The sequence below is a fragment of the Natator depressus genome, chromosome 27, assembly GCF_965152275.1.
Source record: "Natator depressus isolate rNatDep1 chromosome 27, rNatDep2.hap1, whole genome shotgun sequence".
NCBI lineage: Eukaryota > Metazoa > Chordata > Testudines > Cheloniidae > Natator > Natator depressus.
In genome coordinates this window covers 15025150-15052989 of record NC_134260.1, presented here as the reverse complement: position 1 = coordinate 15052989, position 27840 = coordinate 15025150, and the positions used below count along the sequence as shown (strand labels likewise).

Here is a 27840-nt window from a genome sequence, read left to right as displayed (position 1 = left end):
GCCTGCAAGCCTGGAAAATTTTGCAGGGCAGTTTCCCTGGACAGCTTTGCAGAGCTGTGCCATTTGAATTTAAGCTCGCACGCACACACACACACACACACACACACAGCCACGCACTGTGCTCTCCATTTCTGGCTTGCCTCCCAGCACAGAGTTGAGCTAGAGCTCGGGTTAAGTTTTTTCTTCTCACTCTGCTCCCTGCAGCGACAGCTTCTCCAGGCTCTGCTAGTCGGGACTCCCAAGCAAGCATGGCGGACACCCCTTTGCAAATTATTGAGCAGCCCGCTCCTTCCGAGACCTCCGAGGAGCAAGCAGCTGAGGAGCCGATTAAATCAGACCAGATCAATGGTGTGATGGTGCTCACCCTTCTGGACAAGATCATCGGGGCAGTGGATCAGATCCAGCTGACCCAGACGCAGCTGGAGGAGAGGCAACAAGAGATGGATAGCGCAGTGGCCAGCATCCAGGGGGAACTGACCAAGCTCACCAAAGCACACACCACCACCAGCAACACCGTGAACAAGATGCTGGAGAAAGTACGCAAGGTGAGCGTCAATGTGAAAACCGTCCGGCAGAACCTGGAGAAGCAAGCCGGGCAGATCAAGAAGCTGGAGGTCAACGAGGCGGAGCTGTTGAAGCGAAGGAACTTCAAAGTCATGATCTACCAGGTAAGGAGATGTCCTGCAGCTCCTCAGGGACCGTCAGTGAGTGTTTTCAGTGTTGACCGTACCACCATCCTGGGTTAGAAGGACGGCACGTTGCCTCACATGCCTCCTCTAGACTCATCCAGCATCCAGTGTTGAAGTGCGCCATAAATAGGGCCTTCCGAATCTAACAGCACTGATTTCTTCATAAGGCAGAAGGTTTAATGTAATAATTTATTGCACTTAAAAAAATGAGTACAGGAAATTTCATAAAGATGCTGAGACTGGCCCCAAGCACCCCACTGCAAAAGGCCAGCAGAATTTGGTTACCTAGCAGAGACTGCTGTTTAACCAAAGGAGGAGCAAAAGCATACTAGGAACTGGAGAGGGGTATTTTAAATCAGTTATTTCAGACAGAGGATTTACTGTGAGGGATGAAGTCCTTAGTGCGACACGAAGCCGTGATGCTAGCTCAGGTTTATAATGTGCATCCTACAGCAATAACACGGAACAATAACTCCAGAGTCATGTTTAACCTCACTCTTACAGGGGACATAGTGGAAACAAACAGAAAATACGGTCCGGTCCATTGAATTCATTAGCACACCCTTTCCCCGGGATCTGCCTTTGCCACATTGCTTGTAAAATTAAATATGATCCAGTGTATGTTACAGATTCCTTCATCTACAGCCTGCAGGTCCTGGGCATTCCAGTCACTCAATTTCAGCAACAGGGGCTTCACTCTGCTGGAGGCTCAGCACTCCCACTAGGAGCTGGACTTGCCTTTAATCTTTTAATACCAAACAGGCAAACAAGCAAAACAAATCCAGCCACAGGCTTCCGCCTCCCCTTCCGCTGCCTGTCTGGGTTTAGCTTCACTTTGCAGAGCAGACCCCCAGAGGGGAAAGCTGGAGAAAAACCGAGTGGGCCAGTTAATGAGATGAGGATAGTTCGAAGCATCCGGGTTAATAATAGACTGTGTGAGGGATAAATAGAAAAACATCCAGTGCAGCTCACAGGGAAAAGGGGGAAGAAAAACCCCACAAAATGCACAGCACCTTTTACTAGCGTAGTGGGAAAGGAGATCTAGTCAGGCCAGACTGTGGAATCTAGCAAGTGGCAGGACTGATATAGTTCTCTGATTCACAGCTTAAGCATTTATAGTTCTATCATGGAGGCTGAAACACTCACGTATATTAGGAGCACGTCAGCCACCTAAACAGATTTATAAATACATTGATCGGAAGCTCTGGGGACTGGGCCTGCACAGAGGACTAGAGCCAGCTGTGGAAAATGGAGACACCTAAACAAACCAACAGCGATGGAAACAACCCCTGGGAAGGGAGCGAAAGGGGAGGCTCAGGCAGAACATCCCCGGCAGGTATTTCAAAGTGGTAGGGAAATGGCCAGGTCCTGGTTCCCGGCGGGACTGGCACTGTGAGAGCCTGCTCTTTATTGTGTGCTGTTGGTCGTGAGCATTGAGACTCCATGTGCAAAATAAACAAATCATCGGTCTCCCCTTTCCTGTGGGACAAAACTTTCATACAGGACCCGATCCTGCTTCCACTGCCGGCAAAACTCGCATTGATTTCAATGGGCGCAGGTTCGGCCCCTGAGTTAGAATCAGCTGAGAAAGGCCCTGAGGTGAGATTTTCTGCGGTTCAAAGTTGTTTTGTAGAAAAAGGGGAGAAGGTTTTGAAATCCAGACTGAATTATCCTGTGTGGATTTCAGCGTGAGACCCCCCACCCCCGAGCATTAAAGCCCGAGGGAGACACTCAAGGGCTGCTTCATGGAAAACACAGCCGTGCATGGACTTACGAAAGCCAGGCAGGGCCTTTCATCACACAGCAGAGTTGGTACAACTCTGTCCCCATGCCCAGAGGAAGCCGCAAGAATAAGTGAGTGAAGGAGGTCTTGGGGCAAGGGTGTGGCCTTGTGCCCAAACACCACTGCGTGAATGGAGCTCCTTTGTGGAGGAGAAGCCAGGCACAGTGTCCTGATTTGAAGCATGGACTGGAGACCGAAATCCAGGAGAGTCCCTGACCTGCAGTGGCTGAGAGCTAGGATGGGATGGGCAACAGTAATAAGTATGTATTAGCTCAACAAAGATGCCCCTCTCTATTCCTCCACTGCTGTGTTAAAGATGATCCTGTACAACGAGCATTCTGACTGCTACTAACAGATCACAGGGAACCCCATGGAAGGGTTGGGTGTATTTTTCCAGTCCACTTTCCCCTGCATACAATGGAAAAATAGCTTTGCAGTCAAGAGAGAAATTTTCACACTGGTGTCAGCCCTTACTGTCTTTCTGGATGCTTCTGCTGTCCCGTGGGGCTAGCTCTGAGCCATTCGCAAGGCAAGAACTATTGTTGTTTCACACAGGGACTGATTGGTTGTTAAGGAGCATCATTATTCTGTGCTTTGCCCTGCACTAATCATGTATCATCCACTGGGCAGTAACCGGGGCTGTGTGGTGCTGAAGCTGTGGTTAACGGGCAGTGTTAACAACATATAGGAATGTCTCTTGTTCGTGTACTTGGAAAGTTTGCTCCAGAAATGTGGGGAGAGACGATCTTGGGCTAGTTTCGGCTGGGCAGGTTTCTGTTTTAGGAGGTTGTGTTGCTGTGTAATTACCCATGTATGGGGCTGAGGGTCTTCAGCAGGCTGCTTGCATGAAGGAGACTGTATATTTAGGGTCCAATCCTGTTTACTCCTTTAAGTAGCCCTATCAAAGTCAGTGGTTCTACTCCTTTGAGTAAAGGGAGTGGGATTTGGCCCTGGGTGTGTGCTCGGCATGCCAGGATTAACACTTTTAGTAAATAAATAAAAGGAGGAATGAGCATCTCGGTATCTCAGCTCCAGAGGCATTTCTAACAAATCATGGAGCAGATTCCGCCCCTTCCCCTGTGCGGAGACATGCCGTTCTTGTCAGGAGCCCTGTGGATTCCAGTGGGTTTACTCATAGACTAGGTACTTCTTCGGCTATTTAGTAACAATTATTGTGTATTATTTGCTAAGTGCCAACAATGTGTAAAACACAAACATCCCGATGATAATCCCTGTCCTGGGGAGTTGACAATGGGGAACCTCTCTCCCAAGCCTGGCTGTAGAAAACCAGTAGCAAACAGTTCCAAAACAGTCCCCTAGTTCTACAACTCATGCTCAGCGCTTTCCAGACTGAACACTCAACGGAGGGTCAGTCTAGACGCTGCTTTGGCTAGTTTTGTTCTTCTCGTGTCTATGAACAATTCCAATATCAACCTTTAACTGCATTTGTGCTTTAAGAAACTGTGATGAACTTTCCTGCTCCCTTGTGACTTCAGTAGCCAGGGGAAAGATTTCGGAGTTTGTTTTATTGTGGGGGGCAAATGTGCCTAATACACCTGCAGGATTAGCCGAGAGGAGGAATGGCCTCTTTTCAGGGGGGATCGCCAAGCAGGGAAGGGGCTGCTCCCCAGGTGGATTTAGTATGGAAGGATGCTGTGCTTTGGAGAAGCAAAAGGACAAAGACGAGAAGTCTGTTTTAATAGGTGAAGGATGCCTGGTTGGCTCTTCCAGTGCATTTCGAGAAGTTAAGGAAGGAATGACACTCAGGGTGCAAGCGAGATCCCTGGGACTGCTTGTTGGGGGAGGTCAGACTAAATGCAAGCGCCCTGCTTCGGTATTTTACGTATCGTAGGAGCACAGAGAAAATCCAAGTGGTTCCTCCGTGTCTTGGCAGCTGAATTTTGGTCTGGAGAGTTGAGCATCAAGTACGTCTGTCTTGTCCGCCTCAAAACTAGGGAGAAAACGGGCAGTACTAAAAAGCAGCCACACCCAGGAGGATATGTACAGTGACTTTGATGGGAGTTGAATCAGGCCCCAAGAGCAATGTGAAAAAAAGCCAGCCCCGAATGAAGCCGCCCAAGAGAAGACATGATTCTTTGCCAAAGAGCCGTGTGGACAGAGCGTTAACCTCCGTGTCACAGAGGGGAACGTTCATGCCCAAGAAGCTGGAGGGCAGAGGGTTGGGCTCTTATTTGCTGCTCGTATCCCCAGAGCTGCTGTTAATGCATCCTCTCTGCTGCATCCTTCCCCTCAGGCCATCTGGAAGGGCAGCTCGGGGTCAGAGCGAGGTGAACCAGTCTTGTACCCAGTTGCCTCATCCAAAAACTCCTGAATGTTGGGGGGTGGGAAATCGGGGGCTGGATTCATTTGGGGCCCATCCCTACAACAACGGGCGTCCTAATCCAGTTCTAAACACAACTCACCTGGCACAGGACAGCTGGAGAACCGCAAGTAGCTACAGTTCCACTGACGCGCCTCGTTCCTCCAAACATTTGACAAGCGAATTCATCCTTCAGAATGACACGGACCTGCTTTTTGTAGGGTCAGATTTTGAAAAGCGCAGCCCCCAGCACCCAACTCTGCCCACGTCCCATGGTGCCCAGCCCATGCTGCACGGTGCCCCCTTTGTCTAAGTTAGGGGGGGCTCAGGGAAGGGGGAAGCAGGGACACAACACTGATAGATGCAGACCCAGCCCCCCCAAATGGATGCTTTCAATGCACATTCTGGCCACACGGGCATGGTGGGGACTATTTTTCAAAGCTTTCGGCAGTGCCGGGGAGGCGTCTGGCCCGTTCCTTTGTGTGCAGGGTCTGGTCTGTTATACTGGGGAGGGCAGTTGTTTGGGAGGCCCCCGCAGAACTTTGTCTGCCTTGCCGATGAATCCGAACAGCCGCTTCAAGCCCATCAAGGGGCTGAGCCGCCCCGAAAAAGGCCAGGTGGCCACGGGCTGGAAAACAGATCCAGCTCCACAATGTGTAGGGTAGGTGGGGCTGTGTGAGGAGTATAAATAGCACAGCTTGGCGGCTGTGCCTCCAGTGGGCCTTATAGGGCTCCGAGCGGCCAAACGCCTGCAGCAGGGAGGGGCGGACTCCCTGCGAACCCACGTATCACTGTGGTGGGTCTGGAAGCTGGACCCAAAGCGGCCACTACGGGGTTCGTGCTCTGCGAAGGACCGTGTGAAAAGGAGCCCAAGTGTGTGTATGTGGGGGGAGGAGAATGCACCGATCACACTGGGGTGGGAAACAGAGCAGAAAGCAGGGCAGAGTGGGAGCCAAACCCCCAAAGAGAGAACACAAAGTGCAGCCCGGGTGCTGGAGAAGGAGCACCCATTCTGCCCAGCTGAGCTGCAAGGTGTTGTCCCCTTCTGCCCCGAGCTCGGACTCAGGGGTTTAATGACAAGAAAAGACTTGGGAACGCCAAGGAGATTTGCAAACTCAAAACCACCTTGCAAGGGGCACAAGCCCGGGGACCCCACAAAGTTTGCCGAGCTGCAAGCTTGGAGGGTGAAGAGCAGGGTCCCAGTGCAGGAGATCAGCAGGAGCACTAGGTGCTGCATTTATGCCTTTCTTACAAGGCTGCACATTGTGGCCAAGAAACTCAGTGTTTGCGACTGGGGACCCGGGCTGGACCTAGGAGCACTGGTGTATGTGGCATGAGCATTTCCTGGGGCCCGCTGGAGGGACGGTCCTTCCGCACCCATTGTTTTCGGTATTTCTTTTTATCGCCATACATAACAAAGCAATGACTCCGTGCTGCCCTGGATCCACTCACACGCAGCTCCCCGACAGCCCTGGGGGTTCTGCACACAGCCTCAGGGCAGTGTATTAGGGTTGCGAGTTGTCCCCAGAGTCCCAGGATAATCTCTGTTTCCAAGGGCGTGTCCCATGTTGCAGGAGACTGATTTCTGGGGCTGTTAAGAGCCCTGGGTTTACTGCACAGCACCTTACTGGGCTGTAACGGCGTATAGCAATGAGAGGACACATCAGCATAACCGGGTCATGCAGCTTCCCAGCACAAGACGACTTCCCTGCAGGAGAAATCCAAATTCCCTGTACAGCGAAGTTGAATGCCAGGCCTGACTGATTACAGCGCTGCAGTGTTTGGTCCGATGCCCCACTTGAAGTGAGTTCTCCTGCATCAAGAACATCTCGGCCCCAGAATGGGATTCAGTTTTGAGATACGCCTTGGAATGGGATTTGGCATGAGCGATCCTGCTCTGGCCGCGTACAGGGGCCTTGGAATGGGCAGGATGATTATTTAAACTCTCTGTACAAATAAGATTCAGGCCTGTTCTACACTTAACGTTTAGGTCAATATTGCTACGGTGCCCAGGGCTGTGAAGACCCCAGCCCCAGCATGCTGCGGCTACGCGAACCCCCGTGGTGGGGCTGCAGCCAGGTGGATGGGAAAGATGCTGTTGACTTAACTCCCCTGGCCCGGGGAGGTGGCATTCCTACAGCGACGGAAAAACCCTTTCCGTCTCTGTCGGCTGTGTCCGCACTGTGGGGTTATGCCGGCAGAGCTCCGGTGCTGGACCTGCACCTCTGCCGTTTGCATGGCCTGCGGTCGGGACGCTCTCCACGGTGTCATTATTCCTGCGGACTGCTCCCGAGAGGAGGCAGCTACCTGGTCCGAAAAGTCTCTAGCACGACCCTGCGGTTCAGCGTTAACGCTGACCTGAATGTTACCCCTCCCAGCGTGCTCACGCCCCCAGAACACTTGCCTCTTTCTGCAAAGGAAAAACGAGTTTCAAAGAAACCCTTGTGAGTCAGAGGCCTTTACAGTCGTGGTGTGCGCATGCAGCTTGCCTTACAGCCCCTGGGGGTGACAGTGTCTCTGAAAAGGGCCTCAACATTGATTAGCATCAGGCTAGACTGACTGGTTTGGGTAAAATGAGAGCCGGCCTAGCGTTTGCTCAGTTTTCAGCCCCGAATCTAGGCTTTCCCATTGCTGAGATATCTCTGTGTGTGTGTGTGTGTGTGTGTGTGTGTGTGTGTGTGTGTGTGTGTGTTCTGGTTGCACAAGCATGTACATATATATTCACTGTTCTACATGAGTATTTGCATGTTGAATATAATATCAGACATCTGTGTACTAAGCATCAAAGGATTAGCAAGCCAGGGGGTGCTACGCAGAATCAGACCCCGCATTAAAAAACTGCATTTCTGTCTATAGATGTCTGAACTGGTGAGGTCATAAACAGTTCCGTATCGGGTTTTCTATAAGCTAGGGCTCATCCTCTGCCAAAGTTATCCCACTAGCTCCTAAATATTAGCCTGTCACATAGGAGTTAGGAGAGAAGGTAAACAAGGGATTGCTTTAACTAAAATTAGTCAGTAAAATGTTACACACTGCCCCTCTGGGGTGAGGCCCTGAGTGTCATCACTAAAATATGCAGTGGTCTCAAGAGGTTAATTTGGGCTAAGTGTTTTCTTTCCCTGTTTGGATAAGAAAGCCCCAGCCTGACTGATAAGATCGCTGCTTTCCTCTTTGATGTGAGAGCAGCGGTGGAGAATAGCTCTCCAGCACAGCTGCACAGGGAGGGGTGCCCTGGAGGAGGCTGTTTTCCATGCACTGGTTTGATTTTACTTGTCCCACCCCATAGCTCACATTAACATGTGGTTCCCACCCCATAGCTCACATTAACATGTGGTTTGAATGGATAAAATCCCCTCCCCCCCGTCCTTTCCTTTCCCAGTGCCTGTGTCCCAGGCAGGAATTCAGGGAGCGATTCAGGGAACCAGCTGGTCACCCCCGGCCACTCCAAGTAGAAATGCAAAACAGTCCATGTGAGACATGGGAAGACAAGCATACAAGTTAACCCGCTGCGGTGGGGAGCCCACTTCTGATGCAGGATAGTGCGAGACCCTGGGTGACTTGTAGCAGCTTGGCCAGAGGAAGGGGGCTCACAGCTGAGACCAGCTCAGAGGACTTGCTCATTGCTATGCAATTCAGCAGGGCATCCCCCTCCTCTAGCCCAGCCGCTCAGGGTGACAGTGGTGATGTGGCCTGGGCTCAGAGTCATCTCCATCTAATCTCTAAGCTCACCCACATGCCTCCCTTTTCAGAGCACGAGCAATACCCTGCGAAGCCCAGATAGCATCTGATCCACTCCCACGCTGCTAGACCCAGTGGAAGTTCATTGGTTTCACACAGTAAGTTTGGCTGAGTCGGGTTCTCAGTTCTGAGTCGGGTTCTCCACTGTTCCCAGTGTGTCCATGGTCCCACACACTCCTCACTCCAGGGTTTTGCAGAGAAGGACTGTCTGGGCCCCTAGCAGCTACATTCATACATCAACATGCGGGGTTTTCACCAGGCAAAATCCCAGTAAATGCCTGATCCAGTGACGAGCTTGGTTTGTGACAACGGGGGACCAGAGCAATCCCACGGGAACTGGGACAGGTCCCGAGACCCCTCAGGCCCAGCATACTCTCGAGGACAAGCCGTTAGCTCAGGGTTTTCATCCTATCTTTAAGAGCAATAATGAGGAGTATTAAATGCAAAATCGTGGTTAAAACGCCGTACACGAACTCTGCAGACTGAAGTCCAGGAACCAAAAGCTGGCACTGCTCTGTTCTGCGCCTTTGGCTTCACTGCTGAAGTACAGGAGCTCGGTCAGCAGGATGGCCGCGGAGTCTCTAAACGAGTCCTGCTTCCACTCTGACCCTCCTGCCTTTGGCCAGAGAACCGTCGAAGTGAGAGATGGAAAAAGCGCCATTAGGTCATGTCTGGCCCATCCCCTGGGAGCCAGGGCAGGCTGGCCACTCAGACTACTGTCGGTTTCACTCAGACCCTCAGGGATGCAGTTCCACAGCAGCGCACAGAGAACTCAGCTGCATGATTCCCATCCACGGCAAAGGGCACAAGGCTGCCAGCCCCCATGCACAAGGAGCCTGTACCACTCCCTGCACGGCCGTTCATTAGCCGAGTCTCAGGCTAGTCACCCATAGCAGAGCGCGGCCCCAGAACAAGTCCAAGGGGATTACTTAGCGCCCAAGACATTTCCTTGGTGCACGCTGTCAGTTCTTCCACCCAGAGCCTCTTCTGAAGTGTGGCTCTTGCTGGGCCCCAATGTACCAATGTTTCACGGCTCAGCTCTGAGTTATGAGCTGTCAGTGTCAGGGCAGTTTGTTTTGCTGAAGTGCTTTTGTATTCTACGGACATGCTGAGCTGTGGAGTGCCAAACTCCCCCCCGTGCAAAGAGGAAAACAAAAGGCCTCGAATAAGAAGAAATGTGAGATGGCTGGTGAACCTCAAGCCAAAGGGGTGAGTCACTTTCAGCTCACTCTCTGGATCTCTTAGGCATCTCTCATGTGCCCAACCCATAGTAGTTAAGCAGGAAATGTCTGCCCTGTGCAATGCCAATGAAGTCACTGCACCAGAGGGGGTAACTGAGGGCAGAATTTGGCCCCTGTGACTCGCCAGGCCAGGCAGCCAGCCGGTTTGTTCTCATTTCCAGGGCTTCTCTGTCCAATACACAAGGCCCGATTCCGCTGATGTTAATAGGGGTTTGAAGTGGATTGAAAGGAAATTCTAGCACAAGATCACAGGCCAAACTCCCTGCTGGCATGCCCCAGGTTTGAGTTTGGTCCCATTGTCTTTATTTAAATAAGGAACACAAATCTGTGCAAATGCACCCCTGCAGTATAAATATGACCATGGCCAACCCAGAGCCTCAAGCAGCCCTGTACGCACTCAGCACGGTTAGTCCTGTTGAACTGCACAGCACCTGGCTATTGTCTTCTTGACTACACAGTAAATTCCACAGGTTAAAAGAATTCCTGAGCCCCCATCTGGCTGCATTCTAGGATGAAGCCCAGAGCCAGAGGGGAGAGCTGTTGACTGGAGAAAGACAATCCAACTAAACATTTCCAATAAAACGCCCCTGGATGTTTAGTCTGCACCTTCCGGATGCTGCTGCTAATGTCAATTAATGCCAGTCACTGATCTCCCTGCGTAGCATCTGCAGTGTAATCTCTGTCTTTGTAAGTCTGCTGTTCAGAAATAGCCCTGAGGGTTATTAATCAGACATGGCAGGGTAGCCGGGAGGGCAGTTCTGAGAGTCGAACTAGATACACAAACAGGCTGATAATGGGATTAAAACATTCTTTCTGTCAGAGAAAAAAAAAGTGATTTTCCCCCTTGCAATCTGCTTACTTACCCATTTCCTAAGGACCTGCCTTTCATCTTCTTGTTCTTCCAAACATAGCTTCACTGTTTATATTCAGCCTCACCCCTTGCCAGGTTCCTGTGCTCTTCTTCATCAGGTCCAGATTAGCACCAGTACATTTCACAGGGGGTTTAAAGCACCAATCTCCTTGTTCCCATCAGCCTATTAAAGAGGGAAACAGCTTTTAAGGGCACAGTTCCCAGGACAGGGAGAAGCTAGAAACCTTTGGGAGACTCCCAGTCTCAATGAGAGTTTCAGAGTAGCAGCCGTGTTAGTCTGTATCCGCAAAAAGAACAGGAGTACTTGTGGCACCTTAGAGACCAACAAATTTACAATGAGGTTGTACATTAAGGGTAGGGGGACCAGATGTCCCGATTTTATAGGGACAGTCCCGATTTTGGGACTTTTTCTTATATGGCACGTATTACCTACCACCCCCGTCCCGATTTTTCACACTTGCTATCTGGTCACCCTAATTAAGGGAAGTTATTTGAGGATGGAAGGAATTTTGCTGGATGTGGAAAGGTCACGTGCGATCCAATAAGCCCTTTAATGTTTATCTGCATCTCACTCCCTGCTTTTGCACTAGGGTCTTCAAGACCCTTTCTTTCCATCTCATGGAGACAGGACCAATAACCTCTTGGTACAATTTTTTACTGTGTTCTACAATGAGCTGCTGCTTCTCTTATTCTGAGCCTCCTCATTTTAGCTGATAACCTTGGAGGTGGAGACTTATACTGAACTTTCTGAAAATTTAGGCATGAAACTTGGTTTATGTGGCACTCCTAAAGGGGTTAATTTGTAACACCTGCTGCTCTCCGGATTTGCCACAGAGGCTTGGCCTCAGGGTATGCTCAGTGGGCCTCTCTTGTGTTTCTTTGGCTGAGGGTGTTGTCTGGATCCTCCTGGGAGAGTTGCATGGATGTAGGTCTGGAATGAGCCCTAACATTCCTGATCCACCTTGCTCCCGTAGTTGAGTTTAGCTCTCAATGAATGTTGCTATTATTTTTCTGCGCACACGCCCTGAAACTCTTAGAGACTTTGAGAGCCAGATTCCGCTTTCAATTACACTGGTGTAAATTGGGAACAACTCCACTGAGTGAAGTGGTGTCACTGGAGATTTACATCAGTGAAAATGAGAGCTGAATCTGGCCCTATGCCTAAATAAAACACAAACATACATTATTCCAGAGCGGGGACATTGTATCCTCCAAGCCTTGCAGGCAGTTAGAGAAGCTAGACTCCCATCCTTCTTGTCTGTCTCTGTACGCGATATCGCCACTCACTAAATAATTCTGATAGCATTCCCCCACCCGTTATCACCCTAACCCGCTCTATATCTGGGCCATGTCCTTGTTTACAGCAGTTAATGGGGAGAGGAAATTCTTCCTCTCGGATTCCTTTTTGCTGGCCATTGAAATTCCTTTTCCTCATCTCAGCCTGAGAAGACCCTGAGTGTGCCCTCTGCCCCTGCCCCTGCGAATCCGCCCTGGCCCCAACCAGCAGTGGACGTGAAGGGAGGCAGCAGATTTAGGGCATCAGAAGCGTCACCTGAAGACTGTGTTAAGCCTCTTCTCCTGAAACTCTGAAAGCTGCCGCGGCCAGTGCCACGTGCCAGTGCTGCCCACTTCTTGGTGGCTTCACTCGGCAGTACGGCTAGTAAGGCAGATATTTATAATTGGCATAAATGCCTCAGCGGATTGAATAGTCTGTTTGCTGCAGGATGATGGTGCTGTCGTTTTGGGGCTGTGCAAGAAACTGTGATCTCCTCTCCAGGCTGCAGGGAGATGCCTTGTTCCTCCCCGGGGGAGGGAAGGGTGGTCAGATGGCTAAAGCACAGGGGCACCGAGGGTCTATTCCTAGAGATTCATTGTGTGACCTTGGGCAAGCCACTGGCCTTCCCCATGCCTCAGTTTCTCCATCTGTAAAATGGGGGTGCTGCTGCTGACCTCCCGGGAGTAGTTGTGAAGTTTAAGTCACCTCTGTTCAGACAGTGGTGTGAGCCCCTCCAATGGAGCTCAGCGGAAGCTCATCTCAGACAGCGTAAGGGGAAGGCAGCAAGGCAAGTGGCTTGGTTAGAAAAGGCAGATCAGGTTCAGATCAGCAGGTTACATTTCTGCCTCTACGCTGCAGAGGGTGGTGCATCTGGCTTCTGTACGCACAGTGCTCACCCCGGCCCTTGAGACACCTAGCCACAGTCTCCTAGGAGATGCTGGCAACAAGATGCCTTCCCCTGGCTAAGGTGCAGCGAAATCCCAGCCCGCCTGCTTTGCAGAGGAATTTCTCTGCACTGCTCCAGCAATGCCAAAGTGCTCCAAGGAGCCTTACCAGGCAGCGGGCCCGATTCTCGCCTCACCAGTGTGAGCTCAGAGCCAGGCCCCTGGGGATTGTGCTCTGGAGCCCACCTCCCTGACAGCAGCAGCCAGGGGCTTGTCCTGCATGCAGCACGTGCAGATCCTGCTAATGTAAGTGTTTAAACTTAGCAATGTGGGGGGACTGTTGGAGGGGGTGGGGGGTTTGTCCCCTAGGCTCCAGCAGTGCTAAGTCCCGGAAACCCCCTGCACAGCAGGGCAACCCTCGGAAGGTGCAGGGAGGTTCAGAACGAGGGTTCAGATTGGTCTGTATTTTATCCAGAATGGCTCCACCCAACCCTGCAGCAGAGACGGTGTTACTGCGACCCCCTGAACCTCACCGAGCCGGTACCCAACAGGGAGCCATCCGCAGCACCCAGCGGGTACTGGTGTGGCTCAGAGTTAGCAGAGCGGGGCTGCCATGTGGGCATCAGAAAGAACACGCTATGGGCACGCAGCCCCCGTCATCCCAAGCACTTTACAGCGATAGGCACAGAGCACGGCTGAAATGCAGCCACCCTGGGAGCTGAGGGGGAATGCAGCACCTGGAGATGGGCGGGGGGGGGGGGACTTTCACCAAGGACCTGGGGTCAAACCCTGACTCTTATGAAAAGTACCCACAAGATCTTTACTCGCCAGCCCAAGCCTGGGTTCGAAGGTCTTGGTGGAGAAAGGCAGCCTCAGCGACACAGCCTTGCCCTAGTCCTTGGCAGCAATGAAATCCCCCGGTGCAGACCAGGTAAGGATCCCGAGTACCTGGGTCGGGGCAGGAGGATGGTCGCTGGTCCCTGGACACGGCTATTGCCGCACTGGTTGAGCGCCACCCTTAGGCGCTGAACGAGACAGACCCACCGTCCGGGCGAGAAGGGCCGCAGAGCAAGGAGCGCGGCAGACCGCTTCCGTTAGCGACCAGCCAGGAAGGTTGTTAATTACACGCTCCCTGCCACCTGTGCACAGCAGGCTGCCCATGGGGCGGGCAAAGGGGGCAATCGGTCAGGGGCCTGGGCGATTTAAAAGGGGGCCCCCGGCCACGCAGCAGGGTGAAGGTAGGCTTCCTGCCCGTCCTCGCTCCGCGCTGCTCCTGGAAGTGGCCGGCACGTCCCTGCGGAGGGGATCTCCACACATTGCCCCTGCCCCGAGTGCCAACTCCGCAGCTCCCATTGGCCGGGAACTGCAGCCAATGGGAGCTGCGGGGGTGGTGCCTGCGGGCAGCGGCACGCAGAGACCCCCTAGGCCCCCTGCCGAAGAGCCACTGCCAGAGGGGTGTGCAGGTCGCTTTCTGGAGCCCCCCGAGGTGAGCGCTGACCCCCTGCCACCCAACCCCCTGCTCCAGCCCGGAGCCCGCACCCAAACTCCCTCCCAGAGCCCGCACCCCTCACCCCCTCCCACACCCAAACTCCCTCCCAGAGCCCGCACCCCTCACCCCTTCCCGCACCCAAACTCCCTCCCAGAGCCCCCACCCCGCACCCCTTCCCGCACCCAAACTCCCTCCCAGAGCCCCCACCCCTCACCCCTTCCCACACCCAAACTCCCTCCCAGAGCCCGCACCCCTCACCCCTTCCCGCACCCAAACTCCCTCCTAGAGCCCGCACCCCTCACCCCTTCCTGCACCCAAACTCCCTCCCAGAGCCCCCACCCCTCACCCCCTCCCACACCCAAACTCCCTCCCAGAGCCCGCACCCCTCACCCCTTCCCGCACCCAAACTCCCTCCCAGAGCCCGCACCCCTCACCCCTTCCCGCACCCAAACTCCCTCCCAGAGCCCAGCCTGGTGAAAGGGAGTGAGGGTGGGGGAGAGTGAGCGACGGAGGGTGGGGGGATGGAGTGAGCAGGGGGCGGGGCCTCAGAGAAGGGGCGGGGCGGGGGCATGGTCTCGGGGAAAGAGCGGGGTGGGGGGTTGCGCGATTAGACAGTTGGCAACCCTACCGGGTGGGCATAGGAAGCCCTGGCCATGCCGGAACACCGCACAGCCGGCAGCTCGCTGGGCACCAGCCAGCGCGGGTGCAGCACGGCCCGAATGTCAGGCGGTCCGCGTGGGTGCAGCTCGTGCGTGCCCCAGGGCCCGGAATTGCTGTCGGCGGGCCTGGCGCACAGTCTCATCATTTCTGATATGCTAAACAATTGCGCGAGTGAGGGCGTCTCTTTGTGTCACGGCTCTTGGCACAAGGAAGCCTGGGGGATGCCGTGAACCACGCACAGAACAGGCCAGGAAGCTGAAACTGACACAGACTCAGTGAACTTGTTAACTGGGTGGTTACTGGGGGAAATATCTGAAATTCCCTGCAAAGGGCCCGAGGGACCATTGCCCTGGCACTCCAGGAATCGCCCACCCCAGGGCAGCGTGGGTGTAAAATGCTGGCAAATCAAAACAGCAACGCTCCAGGCTGGTAAAGGGTAAAGGGTTCCACCCGGAGCAGGACATTGGTGAAGTGGATCCAGACAATTCAGCACTTGGGGAAATTGCCCCTGTGGCCTTTGCGATGGGTAAGGGAGGTGGAAAGGGGGGCCGAGGTTACTATTATTTCCTCTTCCTTTTACCCCACAAGTTTTAGGAATGTCAAGCCAGGTTTTTCCAAAGACCCGAGCCTCGCACCTGAATCAGTGCAGACAGGGCACCGCATGCGTGTGGATCTCCACTGGGCCCCAGCTGCATGGATCCAGGTCCAGGATCAGGGGCCCAGGTTTGCGGGAAGACTCATTGCAGGCCTTACATTTGGAGTGGAAGTTTTCTCAGTTTGAAGAAGGGGAGCTGAATCTTTAACACAGATATCTGGTCTGCCAAGAGTGACAGGCGCCTTTCAGATCAGCAGGGGCTGGGGAGGCCAGACCTGTATTTCTACTGTGAAGAGGGAAACCCACTTAAGCCTTCTCCAACATGGAGCAGGTAAAAAGCACGACCCGCATTTTCGCTGTGCAGATCACCTGAAATCCAGGAGTTTGCGCCTTCCGCGGTTGCTTATCTGGTTTTCTGCCCGTAGTCTGTGGAATGAAAGGGAACCGAGGGCTGTAGGAGGGGCCCCAGCCCCTGCAGCGCTGAAAGCTCAAGCCACAGCAGTGGGCACTCAGCACCTGTCAGGATTGGGCCCCTGGTGGTGGTGGGGAGTTGGTCGTGTTCTGTGTCTTGCAATCGCATGTGAAACAAGCCCCTGCTCTCTCCCCCCGCCAGAGACTGGTGGTGATGCAATGATGTAAAAGCAACTGCACCAAATGAACTGCAGATGTGGTCAGCATGTGTGCGAGCCAGGCTTCATGAAACATTCAAACCGGAGAGCAGATCGCCTGGGAGTTCTGCTTTCTTAAACAAACTGAAGATTTTTTTTTTTAAAAAATCCCCCTAAACAACAACAATCCAGGAGCTCTTCGGAGTTCCTGGGGCATTTCGCTCCTAGACCTTTGGGAACTTTCCCCGCTTTGGCAGTGAGTCTGGAGAACTTGAACAGTTCCAGGCCTGGCCCCAGTGGGAAGGCAGCTCAGCTGTGCAGTTCACGGGCCTTTTATACAATGAGGAAAGTGTTTACATGTGTTGTAGCAACCAGGCAGTATGTACATGGCCATAAAGGGCACGGATCCAGTGACTCACTGGAAGGGAACTCAGGCTCCAAAATATAATCAGATAAAAAACACACGTAGTGGAGGAGAACCGGGGCAAGTCAATCCAACGGACCTACCAGCACTGGGTCATTTGAAATAGAAAAAATAGAGCTGTCAAACCCCCCTCAATCAGTCTGCCAGCTCTGGGTTTCACAGCTCCATAAAAGTGACCCAGGTCTCCTGGTGGCTCCCCGAGATCTGCTGGACAAAGGGCTTTTCCCTGGTCATGGAGGGCCCTTCACACAGTCTTTGCAGCTCAGTTTGCTCCTCCTGGGGGGTTCTGTGCAGCAGGGGGCAATGTGGATCACGGGACAAGGACGGACACTGTCCAGTAAGGTCACCCCATCCAGTATGTGGGCTCAGGGACAGGAAAACCAGATCATTCACGGAACCCTTCTGAAAAGCTCAGCAGAGAACTCCCCCGCCCGCCCCCTCCCCCCCCAAAAAACAACCCACCACACTTCCCATGGATACTCGTCCTCTGTGCTTCCGGCATGTGGCAGGGGCTGGGACAGAAATCCAGTGGGCATGCCTGTCCCCCCACTGTCTGCACCAGCTGGGTTGAGGCAGTGCTGGAGCATACAACCACAATTTGGGAATCACAGTTTGAAGACCCCCAAGTTCAGGGACGCGGAGAGCCAGGGTTTTCGGGACAGGCCCATCTGGGCAGCTGGACTCACCGGTCACCAGACTTAGTGCATTTCCCAGTAAAAAGTAGTGTGCTTCAAATGCCCAGGGCTAAACCCTGTGGTTCCTGTGAGAGCCGGGAGCGAGCCGCAGCCTTCCCGAGGCTCATGCTCTGTGTGTGAACGGGGATTTGTGTAACAGCCAGCCAGCCTGCGCCTCCATGATTCCTGGCTGTTCCCACGGGCTCCCGTTGTCTTTTCACTGCACCCAGACTATGGCTGCATTTGCAGCCACATTCCCGCCATCCAGGGCCCTGCCGCAGCGGACTGCCCCTCCTACACATGCCCGTCGCAGGCAGGAGGCGACCCTTCCACTGGGCAGCTCCCCCATCTGCCACGGGCCAAGCAGCTCTCGTGGAACAGGGCGGAGATCCTTGATGTCCCGCGGGCAGGGAGCTGAGCCCTCCTCCCTACCAAGGCTGCTCCGGCACCACCCTCCTGACCCCCTGTGGAAACAGAGCGGTTTCGTTCTTGCGTTGCCTCCGCAGGGCCTGCTGCAGCCCAGCGAAGCCAGGGGAAGGCCCCCTCTCGGCTGGTGGGCTCCCTCAGAGCCCCTTGCAGGACGCGCGGCCTTGCTCTGGTCTCTGGCAGGCCCTTCCCTCAGGGCACAGCGTATTCACTCGAACACAAACAGCTCCTCTGCCCACCGCAGGCTGCGGCTCCCGGAGGCTCTGCCCCTCGCCTGGCTCAGTGCTGAGCCGAGGGTACGCCCCGCAGCCCCCTGCTTCGGGGCCTCTGGAGCCACTCCTCCCGCTGAAAAGGGGGTCAACCCCGCCCCAGCTGGCTCTGATAATCCAACAGGGCAGCTGGGGCCGTACAGACGCAGACCAGCCTGGAACACTCCCCTTGCCTCTGGGGGAGGACTCAGGCTCCCCACGGCCCGTCCCAGCGGGCTGTAGCCAGGCAGAGGGGCAGACGCTGCAGTTCCACGGTTCTAGGGCAAAAGGCTGGGGGAGAGCCAGGGGGCAGGGGCCCGCTCTCGGGTAGACTGTGCTAGGCCGAAAGGTTACACGAGCGATCCCTCGGGATTAGCTGCTCAAATGAGTAAAAACCCCACATACGGCCCAGGCTGGGCAAACGCAACTCCTGGGGTTCAGTGCCCTGCAGACATGCACGCCTTTCCCAGAGAGACCGTCCGGGCTCCCAGCTTGCAGTGCTCCAAACAGCCCCGCTGCTTTGTCTGCCGGGAGCAGCACTGGCCCCGTCCATAGCACAGAGGAGGGTGGGTGCAAGCTGCTGCATTTTATGCCAAGAGAGAGTCATGGAGAGCAGCAGCCCCCTCCGCTCCCACGCTGGAGGGGGGTAGGGGACAGCTCACGGGGAGCTGGAGGCTTTGAACAAGTCTCTGCTCTGTGCACAAACCTTCTGGAGTCAACAAGGGCTGATAAGTATCTGAGCCCGCAGGATATGGCCCCTTTCCAGCACAGCCAGGCCAGGCCGAGATGGGGAATGCCTTTGTTCTTGCTGATGGTGTTGACTCAGAGGGAAGGAAGTAGCTGGAGTTCCTGCTGTTCAGGGTCCCCGGGAGATGAGGCGTTGCTTGGGCAGGTGCTGTTGTGGAGAGGATGAGCAGTCTTCATGGGGGCTGTGGACTTGCTCTGGGCTGTCGTGATCCCCCGGGACAGCGTCGGTGGTTTTGTTCTATGTGTTGCTAATCATAGCAGCAAAGCAGATGTTGGCTTCTCCAGAAAGCAGCACAGCAAGGGCTCCTCGTGCATGGCTCTCTGGTCCAAAGACCAGGAACAACCCCTCAGCCCCTCCTGCAAGCTGCAAACCTGTCCTTTGTGCCAGGTATTTCCGGAGCCCGGTGCTGGGTGGAAGCACACACGGCTGCATTGTTAGGAGCTGTGAGATGAGAGGGGATTTGGGGCAGATGCCGTCACTTCCCTCAAGAGCGAGAGTTTTCTTGGGCTGAAAGCAGGGGGAGGAGCGGGCAGGACGTCCTGCGTCAGCCCTGGGCGAAGCTGGACTGACATGGCGGGAAGCTGGATCAACTGAATCAGCCCTTCTCCCTTGGGGGCAAGGGAGGAGAAATGGAGGGGAAACCACACTGCCAGTCCTGCTGCACGGCCGTGTCCCGTCCTTCCGCGGCGTGCGGCTGTGCTGCGGGAAGGGCCGCGCGCTGGTGGTGACGGTCGTGTCCCTGTTGTCTGGAACAGCCGGGACGATCGTGCCACCAGCTGTACCGTGGGTCGTCGTGAGCCCGTAACAGGGACGCTCTCCCCCATTGCACTGGAGGGACGGGAACGGTCTGGCCCAGGACCTGCTCCTCCTGGCTGCCTGGGCAGTTTTGGAGCTGATGGCTGTTCCTTTGGGTCCCGGGCCGAAGAGGCAAGCACCTTGACTGGCAAGAGGGGCCTGGGCCTTGCACCTGCTTCGCTCGTTAGCTTGGGGCTGGGCTGGTTCAGCAGCTCCGGGCACGTGTCTCTGGGCTAACAGGCAGAACCCAGACGTCACAAGTGAGCTGGTGGCCTGGATACGTGGCCTCCGGCTTCCCAGAACACTGAGCTTGTTGCTGGGCAAATCAAGTCCCTGAGCCCTCCTGCGGTCCACGTGGGACTGAGGGAAACCGGCTGCCAGGAGGAGCAGGCAGGCTTTGTTCTTCATTTCAGACTTTTTCAGAGTGAACGTAAGCCTGGACTGGCACCCTGGGAACGGCCATCCTGACTCACTCCCAGAGCTGGGAGCAGAACCCAGGAGTCCTAGCATCCAGGCCCTGTTATTCTAACCCTGGGTCCCCCCTCTCCTCCCAGAGCCGGGAGCAGAGTCCTTGTGCCCAGACCAGCCCCTCCCTGCTTTAACCCAGTACGCAGAACTGCTTTCAAAATGAACTTGTGAAAGGGAGGCTTTTCCAGGTCTCTTCACCGCCTGGTTCATGAAAGACAAAAGCTGAGCCGTCTCCACCTGCTGCTGCCCACGGCTTGGGGCTCTCAGAGAGCTCCCACTTCCTGCTTTATGGACTTTCACAGGCTTTTGATGGGAGGTCAAATGGGCAGATCCTTGGCCAGGCGAGTGCTGGGGATCAGGCCTAGCTTAGCTGGGACGTTGCTTGTTTCCAGGGAGGTGCATGCAGGGTCGGTGCCTGTTTTCCTGGGTGTGGTGGCTGTTGGCTGGGTGTGGCTGGCTGGGCCATGGTGCTGGGGGAGAGGCAGATCCTGAGTCACGCAGCCCTTGCGACGCAGGCCCAGGGGCCAACGGAGCCCTGCTGGCCCTGCCTAGCTCTCCTATCAAACCCATTCACGGTTCCCTGGCGGGCGGCTCATCCCAGGAGCTCCACGTCTCCCCCTCCCAGCTCCTGAGATTAAAACCCCTCGAGTAATAAATCCCTGAGCTGCAGGTTGAGGGCCGGCAGCTGTGACGCTTCATACAGTGCGGGGCTATTTCCAGCCTGGGCTGGGAACGCGGAGCGGATTCATCGCACGCGATGTGCTGCTCAGCTGAAAACCAATCTCATGCCAGCCTCTTCTCCCTCCCGCCCACGTGTTCCCCTCTGCGGGGGACTGCAGGCCTGGCTGTCCTGAATGAGTCTCTCTCTGCTCCATGGGGACGCAGAGTGACTGGGACACTGAGCACAGGGGGTCAGGACTCCAGGGATCTGTCCCAGGCTCTGAATTCCCGGGGGAGGAGGGTCAAGGCAGCAGGAGAATCTGGGGGGCAGAGGGGAAAACGCAACCATGATCAAACATCCCCAAAGGGGAAAGAGTTTAAATGCTGGGGGGTCGCATTGAATTGGAGGGGAAAGTGCCCAGGGCTATGCAGCGTCTGACTGGACCTGGGAGCTGAGCCACAGGGCCTGCGCTATCGGGAGGGACGCCAGGGGCCAAATCCAACCTGAGTGGCAGGGATCACAATGCCACTCCAGCTCAGAGTCCCTCCTCCTGCCGCGAGGCGCAGATCCGGCTGCAGCTCTCCACGCCCAGGGAGAAGGTGATTTCCCATCTTTCCATGCGCTGCAGAGCCTGTCGCCCAGCAAGGCAGCTGCTGCCCCGAGACTGGCTCTGTCTGGTGGCAGGAACCGATACCAACATGTGCTCAGCAGGAGCAGGGCTGGCTGGGCGTCACAGCGCTGCTGAGCCTCCAGCCCAGCACAGGCTGGGTTTCAGGCTGGGCTGCATTCCGGTCCCATGGAGAGAAGCAATTGGGGGGAATATGGAGTAACAGATAGGGAAGAGCAGGGCCCCTGGTTTCTGAGCCTCTAGGGGTCACGTCTCCCAACTCCCCACGCCAGCTGCGAGGGTTAAAAACTTCCATTTTCCTTTACATGAAAAACGGAGCGTCTCATAATCACCTGACTCCTGGAGCTGGGGCTGGAAACATCAAACGTCACAAGACGCATGGCACGGTTGTGAGAGCTGGCAGCATTGAGCTGGGACAGCAGCACCCTGAGCCCCCTGCCGGTGCCTCGTGCTGCTCTGGGCAGAGAACGGGGGCTGAGAACTCTGATTTGGGCACATGTCGCACCGGGGGAAGGTGCCAGGGCAGGCAGTCAGCCCCGCGGGGAGGGCAAAGCCCCCGCCAAATGCCACAGAGGGAGCGTCGTCTCCTCTCTCCTCCTGGCACCAGCAGCCCAGGCTCCACCCTTGCTCTAACCCTGGTGGCTTGTTGCGCAGGGCCGTTCCAGCCGGGGAAAGAATGTGAAACCAGGGCCCGAGGCTAATTGTGCTTGGCCGGGAGAACAACAATAGGAAAGTTCTGATTGTCTAAAAAGATGTTGACAGAGCCTATAGTGGGGCAGGAGCCAGGGGAGCCATTCCGGTCTCTGGCAAACAAAGGCAGGATGGCCATGCTCCAGGGTACACGGTGAAAATGAGGTAATGCCCCTGGCTGGCCCAGGAGGCCAGGGGAGGGCCCTGGGCCCCCGGCCAGGCCCACAGCCCTGGAGGGGAACCGGCCAGGCAGAACAGGGTCTGGGGGAACATGTGAGGCAGGGGCCTGTCAGGTCGGCCAGGCTATGGGTAAACCAGGCGAGATGGGCAGGTGCTGCTTGCCCCTTCTCTGCCCCCGTGCCCCACGCACGGCGCTGGATGCAAAGGTCCATCTGCAGGGTAAGAAGCTACACCCCACACGCTGACTGCCTGGCCCCTGCAGGCAGCTTAAGACACGCTCATGCAGAGACCGGAGCGTCTGTCTGTCCTGGACCCGGCTGAGGGGAGGGTGCGGGGGAGCCATCCCATCTTCACTCCGGCCGGGGCACGTCAATGGCCCCCTAAGAACCTGCTGCTACTCCGTCTGCCTGCGGTTCCCTGCTGGCCCTGAGCATTGCAAGGTCCTGCTCCCTGGCTGGAGTCACTGGGGACTGTGAACTCGCATCCTAGGCTGGTGATGGAGGAATCGACCAAAAAGCTGTTTGAAGCAACCTGCGCTTGGCCAGTTCCCTGCTTGAAAACAGGATAGGGTGGGTTATTTTTGTCATGGATTTGGGGTGTATTCAGGCTGTCAACAGACATGGGCCAGGCTAGTTGGGCAGCCCAAAAGAGAAAAAGGCCGGGGGGGGGGGAACCCGAACCCTGAACTCCTGGGTCCTATTCCTGGCACTGATGCTTGCTTGCTGAGGGACCTTGGGTAAGTCACGCTGGGATTCCATGCCTCAGTTTCCCCAAGGAAGCTGACCCACTTCACAGGTGTATTAGCTCATCAGTGTGCACAGCCCTTTCCCAGAGGATGGCACGGTCGTAGGGCTAGTTTGTCCTTAAGCACATTTTGGGGTTACAAATCGGTCACAGCCTCCTGCCGCCTGCCCACTCGCTGCCGGGTGTAACTATACCCATGTCTGGGGGAAGCAGGAGTTAATTCTGGCTGGGGAACGCAGAGCAGAGGGCTCCTCGCAGGCTTGGCCCTTCAATAAAAAGGGGACTAACTAGGGATGGACCGACTCCAGCTGCCTTCCCCCTGGCCAACTAGCTAAGCACAGGTCCCACTTGACAGATGAAGAAACCGAGGCACAGAGAGGGGAAGGGATTTGCCCAAGGTCACGCAGGAATCCAGTGGCAGGGCTGAGGATAGAACCCAGGAGTCCTGGCTCCCAGTCACCCTCACTCTAAACCCCACTCCCCTCCTGGAGCTGGGAATAGAACCCAGGAGTCCGGGCCCCCAATCTCCTTTCTAACCTCCCTGGACAACACACTGCTTGTGGGCCTTTGCTGTTACAGCCGCGGTTTGACTGCCATGGGCTGGGGCATCTGCTGGGGCATCGGCTGCTGGAGACAGGGAAACATGCTGAAGCCCCTGCCCCGTGGCCCGGGGCACCCTCCTCAGCGCCCGCCGGCTGCTCTGTGCTGTTGGGATGCCCCTCGCCTCGCACCAGGGGGCGCTTGGCATCATTCTCTGTAACTCGAAACAAGCCCCACGGAAGGCAGCTGTCTCTGGCTGGCCTGGGAGGCCGGGCACAGGTCACTTCTTTCGGGGAAGTGGGGGAAATCTCCCTGGCTAACTTCCCCTTCCTCCACGAGCCCCGGGGCCAGTGCCCAGGTGCAAGGGGAAGGGCTCCTGTGCGTCTGCGTTGTGAGAACGGGGTGCAACGCAAGCCTTGGGGGGCAGGAGCCCTCTGCTCCCAGCCCAGCTGCCGCAGGCACGAGGCCATACGAGGGGCTTTCCCACGCTCAGAGGAGAGGCCTCGCCCCAGGGGAAAGCCCAGCAGGTGCCCTCGATGACAGATCACGGGTGATTTCTAGGGGGACCTGAATTCCTGTGCTCCCGGGGGAGCTGATCTCAGTGGTCAACCAGTGACTCGCTGCTGTGAGAGCGCTGGGAAATCGAGCGAGGTCTCTGCCCCTTCCCAGGGGGAGGGCCAGTGCTGGCAGGCTCTGTTCACATCGCTCTGGGGAATGCACAGACACCGCCTCGAGCGGCAGGGGGCAGGGATATTACTTCACCAGCAGCCTCGGGAGGAATCTGCTTGGGAGGTAGTTTCCCCAGCAGTACCAGGGAACAAGCAAGCGGCTGGGTGTGGTCCTGCCACGGGGGTGGTATGCGATAGGGCGAAGGGCAGGCAGGGGACACATAACTAGCAGAAACAACCTTTCCTCCAGGGCAGCTCCCACACACCAAGGCAACAAGGCCACGGGTTTAAACTCTCGCACCTGGTGTTTTAGCCTGTTTCTTCTGCAATGAGCAGTTGGGCGGGTGAGGATCCCAGACCCTCTCGCTCTGCAGAACCAGCCAGAAACCTGGGCGGCTCTCACAGAGGGGACAAGATGCCAGCTCTGCTCCTCTGCAGCACCAAGCCCCCTGCTGCTGCCTGGCTCTGTTTGCGGTGTGATGTACCGGGCCGGGGAAGCACGGCCTCCCAGTCTGTGCTGCAGAGGTTAGACACCAGCCTTGCAGCCAGGAGTGGGAGGCAAACATGGGAGCTTTGTGGTGTGTCTTTTGCTCTTTGCGCAACAAGAAACCACCAGGGCATGGCTGAGTGCAAATAACTCTGTGCAGACCTGGCACTGCTGTCCTGGCTGGGTTGTGAAACATACAACATGGTGAGCGCCACGAGAGGGCTCACAAGCTATTTCAAGGGATACGCCCCAATTCCTATACATCACTGTTTGCATGGGCTGGAATCAGTCAGACCCCTAGTTCGTCTCTGAGGCCGGTGTGAATCAGGAGTGGCTGCCCTGGCGTCAGGGAGGCTGTCCATGGGTGAGTGAGAGGGTGGGGCCTGTGCCTTGAGTCGTGTGACTGTAGTGAACCCCGCGCTGTGAAAAGCTGGGCTCGGTGCCGAATGCAGGTGCCAGCAGCACACAGGATGCCCCAGCGGGGAACGGGGAGAGAGGGGTGGGGGCCAGTCCCCGGACTGCTCAGCAGGGAGCTCAGGGCTGCGCGGAGGGAGGGAGCCAGCCAGGGGAGATGAGCTCCGAGGGCCGGAGGGGAGAGTCCGCTGGCAGCTTTGACTGGCGGGAGGGTGAGTGGTACAAGCAGTTCTGGGACGAAGAGGATGCTAGTGAAGGGCTTGGAAGATGAGGGGTGGGAGGAGCCAGGATAGAGGGGACAGAGCCCCTGTTCCAGCACCTGCAGGTCTCTCCTGTGCTGTTAAGGCCACGGTGGGTTTGTCACCCAGGCCGGAGTGTGCAGGGCAGATAAGGCTCAGCTTGAATTTAGCAAGTGCCCCAAGCTGCTGTGGGCGAGAGCCGCATCCTACCGGGGTAATTTACCAGGGGGAGTGAAAAAGGGGGTGAGGAGTCCAAGCCGGGTGCTGGCCACTGAAGGCTGGATTTGTCCCCAAGGTCAGACTAGCTGTGAATCTTAGTCCTCGTAAGTGCAGTTAGCTGGGCAGCGACTCTGAGACCTGCTCAGCCCAGTTAGATGGCTGGGAGCCGCGGGGGCAGAGTGGGCCAAGGGTCAGAGCAGGGGCAGGGCTGAGGCTAGGGGTAGCCGAGGAGTTCGTGGTCAGTTCCAGGCTGGGGTTGATACCAAGGGTCAGAGTCCAAGTCAGGAGGCGAAGCCCAAAACAAGCCGACGTCAAGCCAGGGGGTCAAGTGCATGAGACAGGAACAGCCCTGGCAACACCAGAGATGCACCACGCTGTGGCCCAGATGGTTCCTGGACTGCCCGCTGGGTTTATATAGGGCAGGGAGCCTATCAGGAGCCATGGGGCTGCTGCCTGACAAACCCCTGAGGCCGAATGTCCCATGGGCTGTGTCCACAGAGGGTTGTGGGAAGTGGGGCACAAGCTGCCTACATGTGCTGCTGGGTGGCCGCCAGGCGCTGTAGCTCTGCCAGGCTGGGTCCTAGGGCCGTGGGTCCTTATAGTGCACGTGTCTTACCGATTCCATCTCACCGTTGGCAGGATGAAGTGAAGCTCCCGGCCAAGCTGAGCATCAGCAAGTCTTTGAAGGAGACCGAGAGGGAAGAGAAGGAAGAGGAGGGCGTGGAGGTGCCTGTGGACGAGGACCGCGCTGATGAGGACCGAATCCAGCTCTCCTCAGATGAGGAGGTGGAGGTTGAAGAGACCATCGAGGAGTCCCGAGCAGAGCGGATCAAGAGAAGTGGCATGAAGAGGGTGGATGACTTCAAGAAGGCTTTCTCCAAGGAGAAGATGGAGAAGACCAAGCTAAAGACCAAGGAGAATTTGGAGAGGACCAAACACAACTTGGAGAAGACCCGGCATAACCTGGAGAAGAGGATGAACAAGCTGGGCACCAAGATCGTAACCACAGAAAGGAGGGAGAAGATGAAAACCTCTCGAGACAAGCTGAAGAAATCCTTCACTCCCGACCACCCCATCTACACCAGGTCCAAGACAGCAGTCTACAAGGTGCCACCCTTCACCTTCTACGTCAAGAAGATCAGAGAGGGCGAGGTGGAGGTGAAAGCCACGGAGATGGTGGAGGTGGGAGGAGAAGAGGCCGAGAACACGGAGCTGCTGAGGGAGGAGAGCCCTGAGATGCACACGCTGCTGGAGATCACGGAGGAGTCGGACGCAGTGCTGGTGGACAAGAGCGACAGTGAGTAGGATGGGTGGCGGCACGGGATGGACGGCTGAACACATAACCTTTCACACTGCAAAATCTCTCTTCGCCCCACGCGTCCTGGGGAACGTGTACCCGTCGTATCATTATTCCTCTGGACGTCCAAGCCGGCCCCCCGCCATCCCAGACGAGGTGTCGTTTATATTTTAGTTTTAGCACACGGAGGAGTTAGGAACACCGGACTGTTTTCCTTACACTCGTTGTGGAGACCATTCCTGCTGGCAGCCCTGTGAGAGCTTGCTAACCACCAGGGACCCCGCTGAGTGGAAGCGTGCTAAAACCAAGATAACTGCTGTACACCTGGGAATATCCCTCTTTGCAGCTCTCCAAGACCTGATGTCTAGAATGCTTCTTGCCCGGCAAACTGCCCAGTGCTGGAGACCCCCCAGTCTGTCAGCCCGAGCAGCCATCCCCCCAGGCAGAAGGAGGGGAACGCAGGAGCCCAGCTGGCTAGCAAGAGCAGAGAGATGTTCCCCCCCTGCCCGAATGCCAGTTCCCGGGGCCGTGTGGTCTGGAAGATCTCCAGCGGAAGGTGGATCTCTGACATGTCTTAGCATGTGGCGAGGGAAGGGTTAAGCCGATCCCACAGGCGGGTAGAGCACGTGTGAGGATGGGCAATGCCACATGGGGCTGGGAAGGGCTCCCTGCCACTTCCTGACCCCAGAGGTTCAAAGAGTTAATGGGCCAGTTCTGGAGAACCCAGCATTGTGTAACACTTGGAGAATATGGGCACCACATTGCCTGGGTGGCAGCGAGAGCCCCTGGCAACGCGGGCATCCTACACACACACACAGGACCCTGTCACTGCTGCCGGTTACACCGGGGCCACCCCAGGCCTTACCGGGACTGCCCCACAGGAACGGAGAGCTGAGCATGTGCCTCACGCTCCTGTGTGTGTGTCTACAGTGCCCGCGGCACAGGGGCGTAACCGTCCGCCGGCTGGGGCCCGCAACCACTTTGCTCCAGGAGGCTCGCTGTCACCTGCAGGGAGCTGCGTCGAGTCGGGTGTCCCACCCCGTCACCGGAGAGCGAGCCCTGTACCATGTGGCATCAGCAGCCGGGAGGTGCACAGTCACTGGCCGGGGGAGGGTGCAGGCCAGGGGAGCTGCACG

At 56.1% G+C, this 27840-nt stretch overlaps 2 protein-coding genes across 6 annotated transcripts in view; one reads left to right on the top strand and one right to left on the bottom strand.

Moving 5' to 3' along the window:
• The window catches only part of ATP6V0A1 (ATPase H+ transporting V0 subunit a1), a 67410-nt gene extending 56661 nt beyond the window's left edge, over positions 1–10749 (bottom strand). For 2 of the 5 annotated variants that reach the window (XM_074940470.1, XM_074940471.1), the window contains exon 1: positions 10635–10748. In XM_074940470.1, coding sequence (XP_074796571.1) covers positions 10635–10638 — 4 coding nt within the window. In that variant the 5' untranslated portion in view covers positions 10639–10748. Of the gene's footprint in view, positions 1–10634 lie in introns of all 5 variants that reach the window. The other 3 variants (XM_074940474.1, XM_074940475.1, XM_074940472.1) reach the window with 2 other exon arrangements.
• Positions 58–27840, top strand: CAVIN1 (caveolae associated protein 1). The gene is made up of 2 exons (XM_074940480.1): positions 58–668; positions 26047–27840. The coding sequence occupies exons 1-2, from the start codon at positions 249–251 to the stop codon at positions 26710–26712; spliced, it is 1086 nt and encodes a 361-aa protein (XP_074796581.1). The 5' UTR covers positions 58–248; the 3' UTR covers positions 26713–27840.